Genomic DNA, 12,243 nt, shown 5'->3' with positions numbered 1-12,243 from the left:
CCTATCTAACTGAAAATAGTTCTCATAAGGTGATACTCCAAGATGGTGTGCCAAGTTCACTCTGTCACACACACACAGTCTCTTTCTCTCTCTCTCTCTCTCTGTCACACACACACTAAGTCTCTTTCTGTCTCTCACACACACACACTCTCTCTCTCTCACTCACACACACACACACTCTCTTTCTCTCTCTCTCTCACACACGCACACACATACACTCTCTCTCTCTGTCACACACACACACACACTGTCTCCCCCCCTCTCTCTCTCTCTCTCTCTCTCCCTCTCTCTCTTTCTCCCTCCCTGGGTATTTCTACACCATTCCTCTCGCCTTCATCTCTCTTATCTATATTGTGCACATTCCCCACGCAATGCCAAGCGGACGCTTCTTTACCAAGATCTGAAACGGAAGTCTGCTCACACTACTTGTAGATGTGTCTGCAGCAACAAAATGGACACATTCTAAAGGGAACCACATCCTTGCAGCTGTGCAGTTTCTCTTGATCTGCTAAGGGATCCAGCGACTATGATGACGCCATGCGGTTGCAGTTACTGCAATGATTAGGTGCAATGAGGGCTACCCCATGTGTGAACACACCTTCACTCCGAGACCGGCTTGGAACTAGAACACTCTCATAGCAAGAACACTCTCATATCAGCTAAAACACTCTCAGAGCTTGAACACAGAAAGTTAAAACTCTCTCCCTGGAACAATCTGACAGTTAGAACATTCTCATAACTAGAACACTCTCAGTTAGAACAAACTTGTAACTGGAACACTCTATAGAAGGACACCAAGGCCATGTGATAGAATCAGCTGCAACATGGAGTCAGGGACTGGGTATGAAGAGGGATAGAGCAATCATTTCTGAGACCAGCATTTGTGACTGTGAGTGTGTTTGTGAAAGATGCTGAGATGGAGCAGCTTTCAACACACAGGGTCACATATAATTCCTCCAGGTGATTAGAGTAACACTTGTTGCAGTATTTGAGATTGCTGAGTGTCACTAGATTCATAGCAGCTCCCCCGCCCCTCACACACTTTCAACTTCTATCTATGGCATCATTATGTTCTCTCTTTGTTTTTATTTCATATGACTTGAAATGTCCACTAGATGGCGACCTTCTTGTTGCAAGCAAAGCTTTACTACAATTTCCTTTGAATTTCTGTTGCGGATATTCAATATTTGTAAAGAGAAAGTAAACTGCTTTCTGGTGGTTCCTTCAGTTCATAAATAGTGGGAAACGCATGACAGTATTCTCTACAGGTCAGCGTTTGCAAATAACTTTGTTTTTACTTCAAAGTCCTTGTCGTTGTCAATGACGATGTTTAGACGAACACGCCCACCCAACCAGGAAGTCGTTTCAAAGTTGTGCACCGATTTTGGGCGAAACGAAACTACGTGGAAACCTGTGAAGCGTTACACAGCACAAACAAAGAATGGCAGAAGCGGCTCCAAGTAACCAGGACATTTTTACATGCCCGGTTTGCCTTGATATTCTGAATTATCCGGTAACTATTCTCTGTGGACATACTTACTGTATGGGCTGCATTACGAGCTGCTGGGATCGGGAAAATCTGAAGGGTGTCTACAGCTGCCCCCAGTGCAGACAGACGTTCACCCCAAGACCCGTTTTAAACAAAAATAGTATTGTTGCTGAACTTGTGGAACAGATCAAGAAGACCAGGATCCAAGCTGCTGCTCCTGTTCCATGTACTGCTGGACCTGGAGATGTGGAGTGTGACGTCTGCACTGGGAGAAAACTCAAAGCTGTGAAGTCCTGTCTGGAATGTCTGGTGTCATACTGTGAAACTCACTACAAAGCTCACAATGAACTTAATCCTGGGCGAAAACACAAGGTGATCGATGCCACAGGCCAGCTACAGGAGAGGATCTGCACCCAACATGAGAAGCCTCTGGAGATATTTTGTCGTACGGATCTAAGTTGTGTTTGTTTGCTCTGTCTGGTGGATGAACACAAAGGCCATGACACTGTGTCAGCCTCTGCAGGGAGGAGAGAGAAACAGGTAAGGACAGGAGTTATCTAGATTGGACTTGTGTTGTAGGACATGGCTATTGGGTTTCCAACTGGAAGACAGGCTATAGACTCATCCTCTTTAGGTTATTATAGAGTGAGGAAGAGAGAGAATAATAATGACATAAAAACATGCCTGAATTATTTAAAACCAGATGGTTAACTCAAGACTGTCAGCATTTCTCATACAGCAATGAAAACACATAGTCTGATTAACAGAAATCAGACAGAGAATCTTCTGTTACATATGAACTGTATATAAATAAACATAAAAAGCCTAAATTACCATTTAATGTGTTATGTTTGTGGGCATTTTGTAATACTTCTCTTATTTTACAGTAATTTATATTAAGATGGGCACATCATGGTTTCTGCCTGCAATATTGCTGCACAGTCCTCTCAGATGAGCCCAGTGATTAGGGTCCTGAAATGGCATTTTGTAGGGTCCTGGGTGGTTGACACTATGACTGAATGACATTACATGGTTATCACTGAGGTCACAGGTCACTCAGTGAGGGTATAGTTGCAGTAAGGGTGTGTTGGACATCACTATCAACTCCACAAGAGAAACTATGAAAACGATTAAATAAAGATGTACTGCATGTAGTCAATAAATCAGTGTTCCTCTCTCTTTTGCTCCACAAAGACAAAACTTATTTTGTGTTTTTCTCAAGCCTTGTAATGAAACAGAGTTTCACCAATAGGCTATTCAGCAACACTACAGATCACCTCTCAGTCAGCGTCAGTAGCTTAAACAGCTTGTTCTTTCAGGAATGCTATCAGACAATGCTAATATTATGATGCCACCATAACTGTTTGTTTTGGATGTGATGTATTCCTTCAACATAGACACACTTGGGGGAGACCCAGAATAAAATCCAGCAGAGAATTCAGGAGAGAGAGAAGGAGCTGCAGGAGCTGAGGAAGGCTGTGGAGACTCTCAAGGTGAGTACTGACCAGAGGAGAGGAGGACAACAGCTGGCTGCTGGAGGAGCCATTTCAGGCTCAATCAGGGCTCTCCTCCAGTCATCCAGACAGGAGTCTGTAATGCTGAGCCACTTTCCAGCTCCTCTGAGCCACACTGTGGGTACCAGGCTGTGTGGAGGAGCTGAGTGAGTGGGCTGCTTTAGATGGACCCCTCCTCTTTGTGTGTCTCCTAACAGAGCTCTGCACAGACAGCAGTGGAGGACAGTGAGAGGATCTTTACTGAGATGATCCGCTCCATTGAGAGAAGGCGCTCTGAGGTGAAAAAGCTGATCAGAGCTCAGGAGAAGGCTGAGGTGAGTCAGGCCGAAAGACTCCTGAAGCGACTGGAGCAGGAGATTGCTGAGTTGAAGAGGAGAGATGCTGAGCTGGAGCAGCTTTCACACACAGAGGATCACATCCATTTCCTCAAGGTAACTGTTGATGATGGATTATTAGTGCACAGAATGTTTGAGGGCACTGATTTATGTTGAATATATTCCTAGGTGGAAATTTGAATTCAATTTAGATATTGTTGAATTTCCTTCAAGGATCTGTACTTTTCCAGATTATTTAGCTTCTTATTGTAACACACTCCACAGCATTTGAACAGATACCTTACCCCATGCAGTTACGGTGTCTATAAAGAAAGTTTTTTAATTTATTACTCAAGACATTTTCATTCTTCAGAAAACTGCTCAAAATCATAATGGCAATTGTTAGGACAGTTTAGATCACATGGTAGGAAGAACACGCCTGACAGGCGGGGCTTGAGTGATGTCACTACCTGTGGTTCATTGATAAAAGCACATCTGCCCTGACATCATGGCTCACAGTTTGTTTGGAGGCACTTGAGGTGCACAGGTGCCTGCCACTTATGCCTCTTTGGTCAAGCCACATGTAGGTCAAGGCAAACCAGTGGCATTTGGACAAACATTTATGTTGGATTCATTTGGGATTCATAACATCAACCAAAAAACTTGAACTTAGCTGGCTTACTCCGCCAGCAGTTAGCCGGCTTGAGAGAGCTGCCTGGCAGGGAGTTCTCTCTCTCTCACACACACACACACACACACACACACACACACACACACACACACACACACACACACACACAAACACACTCATCCGCACAAGGTAAGATCCCACTATCATGAAGTTACATCATGTACGGAAAGTGTGTAGTACGCAGGTGAGGCTTTGCTTTAGTTTATGGTGTGAGGAGGGACACAGCTAACATCAGACTAACCCCTAGACAACGCATCTTAGCTGCCAAGACTGTCCTGGGTAACACAATCATTTGGAAGCCACATCCAGATGCTGCACACACACGTGAAAGGATGATATCCAGGTTAGGCTTAGGCTGCACCCAGATACTCATAATGTTACATTTAGTTCACATCTCAAACATCAGAAGATATTATCTAACTTAAGAGTCTCGTGTGCACTGTAATAGTTGAAGCTTTTAGTTATAATTAACAAAAAAGATTCGTGATCAACTGTATTTAAACTTACAACTTACTTATATGTGGATGCTTTTTTTTGAGAATGTACATTTTACATTTAGTCATGCTATTAGCTATTCTCTCTCACTCTCTATCTCTCTCTATCTCTGTCATCTCTTCCTCCTCTCTCTCTTTCCCTCTATCTCTGTGTTTCTTTTTTAGACTTTCCAGTCAGTCAGTGAGACACCTGAGTCTAAAGACTTATCCTGCATCTCTGTGAACCAAGGCCTCTCTTTTGAGGCTGTGAAGAAATCTGTCTCCTCACTAAAGACGCAGCTGGAGAATTTCTGCAAGGAGGAAGTCATGAAGATATCTGCATCAGGTTAATCACATTACTCACATATGTTTACATGTAATGTGTCATAGAGGGGGTCGGGAAATGTGTTATCACTGAGGGGCATCCGGTTAGAATGGGAAAGAATGGAGACTTGGATATCCAGTTTGATTATTTGCACTTTGTATTGCTTTCACACAAGTAAATGGAATGAATTGTAGGTGGGTGTATGTTTGTATGTGTGTGTGATTGTGCGTGTGTGGTTTTATACATGGACGCACACAAGTTCAACAACGTCCAACATTCAATTATATGGAATTATTGCTCGAAGCAAACTGCCACTCTATCTATTTATGCCGTGAAGCAACAAACTAAAACTATACCATACCGTGTGGAATGGAGTCACATGATCCACGCAATTACCATATATGGTCATAAACCGAAACATGCTCTACTGGGCAACTTAACAAATAGTTACTATGGTCTTTTTAACATAATGACTTTCTATACTTTCCCTCTGGATTGTACTAATAGGCTGAATGTGATGGTGAACTTCAGGAACCTGTATTTCTCTATGTCTAATGTCACATATTTGTAACATATCTTTTGTATGTCGGTGAAGCTGAGATACTCTGCAGGTGTCTCCATGTTTACTTGTCTTTAAGTTTGAAGAAGCTGGAGACTCATAATGTCCCTCAAGAAGAGAACGCAAATGTACTACCATCATAAAAACAGAAGGTTGATGCAATGTTGACAATTACACCCGTCAGTGTTGTTTCTAATATGATTCTTTGTCTCTCAATAGTGACTGAAGTCCAGGCTATTTTGCCTCCTGAACCAACAACCAGAGAGGATTTCCTACAATGTGAGTTTGACACGAACACATTTTATACAGTTTACTTTATTCCAAATCACAAGTCAAGTTTCAGTAATAATCACATGGTCCTACATGATTCAGCAGTTCAACATTTTGTTATGGCTGTTATAGTTCATGGGTCGAGGAAACAGTGTCTTTTCCAGTGTCTTCTTCCATTTTCCCAAAATGGCGTTCTAAACGGAAGTTCGGGAGGAAATTTAACAAATTTGCAACACCCCTCTCACATCAATCACCCACTCTTCATTTAAACTCAGTTCTCCTCATCAGCACACACACACGCACACACACACACACACACACACACACACACACACACACACACACACACACACTTCATTTAAACTCAGTTCTCCTCATCAGCTGCAGCACTTGCTTTGGCACTCTCTCTCAACCCACCACCTGTCTCCCCTCACACCACCTGTCTCCCCTTGGTATAGAATGGGGGGTGCAGGCACGGATTCTACATGACTCCTGTCAGCATAGTTGACTCCTGCACAATCCCTGCAAGGCGTTTTAGGTCTTGGCCAAAGACCAGGCCAGACACACGCTTCTGCGTGCATCTCTTAGGCACATTTGGAACATGAAGTCATGAACTGCCAAAAACTAGGACAATAAACTGGCATTGATATCCAGCTGATATAAAATATGCACTTGTCCTATGTATGTGGGATCTGTAAAACTATCAGATCAACGAGTCACACAAACATATACACACACACACACACACACACACACACACACACACACACACACACACACAAATGTAGACAAATATCAATGCAAACTTGTAGAGAATCTCACCAGCAACACAAAAGCATGACAGTGTGCAGTGTGGTTGGGGTGAGTAGGTGTAGACTGAGGGATTCTACAAGTAGATCAGGTGGAGAGACTACAGCAGCATCCCACAGCAAAGATAGTCTAGACTAGGAGAGGAAGAAAGAGACATTTGTATTTCTTTGTATTTCTCTCTCTCTCTCTCTCTCTCTCTGTCTCTCTCCCACTCTCTGTCTCTCACACACACCCATACAACCAATCACACCTACGGACTTTCACATTTAAAGACACTGGAAGACTTTCACACTCCAGTATACGAAGGACTCATCTCATACAAAAGGAATCAAATGAAACAAACCCAAATACTTACACACACTCAATATCAATCATTCATACCATGGACTCCCTTCAGACAAACACACACGCACTGTCTTTCTCTCTCTCTCTCTCTCTCTCTCTCACACACACACACACACACACACACACACACACACACACACACACACACACACACATACTCACTTTTGAATACAGACATTCACACATGTACACCTGCAAAAACAGAATCACACACAAAAACATTCCCTCACAGAATAAATCACAGAAATAAATCTCATCCCCCACACGCAAAGAATCATATAAAATAACAACAACAACCACACGCACACACACACACCCACACACACACACACACACACACACACACACACACACCCACACACTCACTCATACATGCATGTATACAGTATACCTAACCCATATAAATACCTAAGTTTGTCCTGTCTTCTCCTCCATCAGACTCCTGTCACTTCACACTGGATCCAAACACAGCACACAGACGCCTCCATCTGTCTGAGGGGAACAGGAGGGTGAAGCTGAGAGCTGAGGTCCAGTCATATCCTGATCATCCAGAGAGATTTGATGGGTGGAGTCAGGTGCTGTGTAGAGAGGGTGTGTCTGGACGCTGCTACTGGGAGGTTGAGTGGAGTGGGGAGTGGGGGGTTATGATATCAGTCTCATATAAAAGCATCAGCAGGAGAGGAGGGGGTATTGAGAGGTTTGGATGTAATGATCAGTCCTGGAGTCTGAACCTCTCCAGCTCTGGCTCCTATTTCAGTCACAATCGTAAAGAGACTAAACTCCCTCTAGTGGCCAGCTCCAGAATAGGAGTGTATGTGGATCACAGGGCAGGAACTCTGGCCTTCTACAGCCTCTCTGACACAATGACCCTCCTGCACAGAGTCCAGACCACATTCAATCACACACTCTACCCTGGGTTTGGGTTTGTTTCAATTTATGCTGGAGCATCAGTGAAGCTGTTGTGACTGGGATGTACAGATGCTGAATCCAGACTACATTCACCCAGCCTCTCTACCCTGGGTTTAGGGTTAGACATTAGATCACCAGTGAAGCTGTTGTGACTCTGGGGTGGAGCGCTGGGGTGACCCCACGTATTGGCAGGTGTACCGCACTGGTGTGGTGGTGGTCTGGGAAGAAAACAATGCTCTGCAGATGACATCTGAGGCCAAACTTAGAATTAATTTACAACCCTAAAATGGGATGATGAATAAAATGCAAATAAAAACAGAAAGAAGCAATTTGTTTTTGTTTTAGATTACCTTGATTACAGTCTTTCTCGATATCTTACACACTATAACTGGGCCTGTTAACTAAACATCCCAAACCATGACGCCATCTACCAAAAGACAGACTCATTTCCCAAAACTACAAAACACTATCACCCTGTTTTCACACATTTTAATTCAGATTTGTTGAACTTTTTGTGCAAAACTCTACAGACAAATCCATTCATATATCACTGGCTGCACCATGTGCTCATTCAGTAAGCACTGGCATTCAATTTCATTAACTCAAGTCATCACAGCTCAACCCCAACTAACACACAATTCCCCTTTATATTGTGTTCACCATGTGAAGAGGTTGTTCTGGGGGGAAACCATAAGCACCTTCACTCATTGCTTTTTTTTTATTTATTTACAACCCTAAATTAGGATGATGAATAAAATGCAAATAAAAACAGAATGAAGTCATTTGTTAAATTACTTTGGTTTAGATTACCTTCAGTGAAGCTGCTGTGTCTGACATATCTAGATACTGTTAGCACATACATCTCACACATGAAATAATTTAACACATCACTCACACTTGATCTAGCAGCTGAGCCTGAGAATCTTTAATATTGGGGACAACAACAGACTGAAGCCATTCCCCCATCTCTGGACCCCAGCTATTACAATATCTGTACCTCTAGACCTCTGCTGTAACACATGCAGTATCACCACAGCAGAAATAAGACATTGTGTGTGAAAGGTTTTGATGAGCTCTGTGTTGATAACCTCACTCTCGCAAGTGTTTAGTCCCTCTGTTATTGCGTACACGTTCTGATATCTGGTTTTATATGACAAATGTGTTTCTCTGTTTCTTTATTAATACCGTTATAATGAGACCAGTATGTTTTAAAATGTTTCTAGTGCAAAATGGTGAATAAAAAGTTAAAAACTGGCATTCAACATGTATGAATGTACTCTTTTTCTTGGTGTGTGTGTTTGTGTTTGTTTGTGTGTGTGGAGGGGGGGGGGGGGGCAGTATGAAGAGGGATAAAGCAATCATTTCTGAGACCAGCATTTGTGACTGTGAGTGTGTTTGTGAAAGAGGCTGAGATGGGGCGGCTTTCACACACAGAGGATCACATATATTTCCTCCAGGTAACATCAATGATTTGAGTAACACTTGTTGCAGCATTTGAGATTGCTGAGGGTCACTAGATTAAATACAGCTCCCCGCACACACTTTCAACTTCTATGGCATCATTATCTTCTCTGTTTGTTTTATTTCATATGACTTGAAATGTCCACTAGATGGCGACATTCTTGCTGCAAGCCAAGCTTTAGTACAATTTCCTTTAAATTTCTGTTGTGGAAATTCAGTTTTTGTAAAGAGTGACAATGACATAAAAAACCGCCTGTCTAATGAAGTTGTAAAACCAGATGGTTGACTTCAGACTGTCAGCATTCTCATACAGCAATGAAAACATATAGTCTGATTAACAGAAATCAGACAGAGAATCTCCTGTTACATATGAACTGTATCTAAATAATAAATAAACATAAAAAGCCTAAATTACCCTTCAATGTATTATGTTTGTGGGAATTTTGTAATACTTTTCTTATTTTACAGTCATTTATATTAATACACATCATGGTTTCTGCCTACAATATTGCTGCCCAGTCCTCTCAGATGAGCCCATGATTAGGGGGCTGAAATGGCATTTTGTAGGGTCCTGGGTGGTTGACACTATGACTAAATGACATTACATGGTTATAACCTGCCTAGAGGTCGCAGGTCACTCAGTGAGGGTATAGTTGCAGTAAGTTTATCAACTCCACAAGAGAAACTATAAATATGAATAAATAAAGATCGATTGCATGTAAAGTCAGTAAATCAGTGTTCCTCCTGGTTTTCTTTTTTGCTCCACAAAGACCAGACTTATTTTGTGTTTTTCTCAAGCCTTGTAATAAAACAGAGTCTCACCAATAGGCTATTCAGCAACACTACAGATCACCTCTCAGTCAGCATCAGTAGCTTAAACAGCTTGTTCTTTCAGGAATCCTATCAGACAATAATAATATTATGATGCCACCATAACTGTTTGTTGTGGATGTGATGTATTCCTTCAACATAGACACACTTGGGGGAGTCCCAGAGTAAAATCCAGCAGAGAATCCAGGAGAGAGAGAAGGAGCTGCAGGAGCTGAGGAAGGCTGTGGAGACTCTCAAGGTGAGTACTGACCAGAGGAGAGGAGGACAACAGCTGGCTGCTGGAGGAGCCATTTCAGGCTCAATCAGGGCTCGCCTCCAGTCAGCCACACAGGAGTCTGTAATGCTGAGCCACTTTCCAGCTCCTCTAAGCCACACTGTGGGTACCAGGCTGTGTGGAGGAGCTGAGTGAGTGGGCTGCTTTAGATGGACCTCTGCTCTTTGTGTGTCTCCTAACAGAGCTCTGCACAGACAGCAGTGCAGGACAGTGTGAGGATCTTCACTGAGATGATCCGCTCCATTGAGAGAAGGTGCTCTGAGGTGAAAGAGCTGATCAGAGCTCAGGAGAAGGCTGAGGTGAGTCAGGCTGAAGGACTCCTGAACTATTTTGATGAGATTTGAAAGTGGACAGGGGGCTGAGTGACGTCACAGGCCAGAAAATGTCATTTTGAATTACTCAAAACCCTTAATAGCACAAACGATACTTTTTACGGCACAAACCAGCACAAACCTAGCACAAACGAACAGCAGTGCTATTTTAATATTTTGAATGATACGGGGGGCCAACTTCACTCAGGTGTATATTTTGTATTTTTATGTAGCATTACAGTGTAATAAGACTTTTATTTTGGAGCCTCGGCTCAGCTGCTGGTTAGAGCGCGAGACACAGAGAAGCAAGCTGAGGGCGTTACACACACGTCTAAGAGTAAAAAACAATGGCATGCAGTACCGGCTTTTAATGGTTTGAGCATACAGAAAACATGTCAAGATGTTAATACTTGAGAAGATATTAATGTCCAAGCATGACTTCCCAGATAAGGGCTCAAAATATTGGCTAATAAAATATAAGGTTTCCCAAGTTATCCTCCATGATGGTAGTTACAGAGTTACAGAGATAAGAAGAAAAGGGAGTGTCACTCTGTTCCAGTATATTTGTGCTCAAGGACAGAAACAACCACCCCAGTCCTTCTATGTATTTCACATGGTATGCTTTGCTCAGTAACATTTGCATTACGCATCATTTCTAATACAGACTACAAATAAGAGAAGACTTGAAGAGGACAGAGCAATTGGAGAGCAACATTCAGCCATTTCTTCTTGAAGGTACATTCACTCTCAAGAGAACACATGTAAGTGGAGTTTTAACATCATCAAATGTAACTGTGAGTGTGAGTACAGGGTGGGTCGCCCCACGACACGGGCCAGATATAGGCGGTACGGTAACGTAGGGTGTGAAAGAGTTTCTGCCTCAGATGGGTCTCCAATGCAGAGATACAGACTGTTTAATAATGTATGCCACACCAGGTGCAACAAAGTGGGCTGGACTTTTAAATGACAGTCAAATGCTTGGCGTCTAAATGGCTTTTTCTTTTGATTAAATACTTTACCTTAGACATAAAATCCGGAACCAGCAGTTCCTTCAGACATTTTCCAGTTTAAGACACCTGATATCCTTCTTTGAAGATGGCTGTAAGTTCAACTTTAACCTATGTAATCACTTGCACTTTGGAACTTTGTACTTTGGAACGAGGTGTCGTTTCACCAGTGTTGTATAGTAACGAAGTAGAAATACTTCGTTACTGTACTTAAGTCGTTTTTTTGGATATCTGTACTTTACTTTACTACTTATATTTCTGTTTACTTTTACTTTTACTTCGCTACATTTTGCAAAGAAAACTGATACTTTTTCTCCGATACATTTCCCCTGAAACCTTCGTTACTCGTTACAAAAAAAAATCATGAGAGTGACGAGACCAACGTCGGGGACTGTGGTAGAACACAGACTGCAAGCAGGTTTGGTGAATCAGTGGTCCTAGCGCACGTTAATGCGTTATTGACCGTTACCATGGAAGCACCAATGAGCGTGAACCACACAGGCCAAAGTTAACATTGAGCGGTGGGGCACTTTCAGATGTGCCCCACGAAATCTGCCTGGCAACTAGACTGGAATAATGCGAAAACCGCGAGACCTGTACCCCGTGACTAAGAGAAAAAAAACATACAGTCAGATGAGTGAGTCAAACCTTTTTTTTTTT

General features: G+C 42.5%; 1 protein-coding gene across 1 annotated transcript; it reads left to right on the top strand.

Annotated features, from left to right (window-relative positions):
* Positions 1–1,410: 1,410 nt before the first annotated feature.
* On the top strand, positions 1,411–8,150 carry LOC122128515 (tripartite motif-containing protein 16-like). Its single transcript, XM_042708345.1, has 6 exons — positions 1,411–2,029; positions 2,887–2,982; positions 3,201–3,434; positions 4,668–4,827; positions 5,585–5,644; positions 7,229–8,150. The coding sequence occupies exons 1-6, from the start codon at positions 1,442–1,444 to the stop codon at positions 7,753–7,755; spliced, it is 1,665 nt and encodes a 554-aa protein (XP_042564279.1). The 5' UTR covers positions 1,411–1,441; the 3' UTR covers positions 7,756–8,150.
* Positions 8,151–12,243: the final 4,093 nt, after the last annotated feature.

This window comes from Clupea harengus, chromosome 7 (assembly GCF_900700415.2).
Source record: "Clupea harengus chromosome 7, Ch_v2.0.2, whole genome shotgun sequence".
Lineage (NCBI taxonomy): Eukaryota > Metazoa > Chordata > Actinopteri > Clupeiformes > Clupeidae > Clupea > Clupea harengus.
Note: the sequence above shows the minus strand (reverse complement) of the source record. Positions and strands in the feature narration are given on the sequence as shown.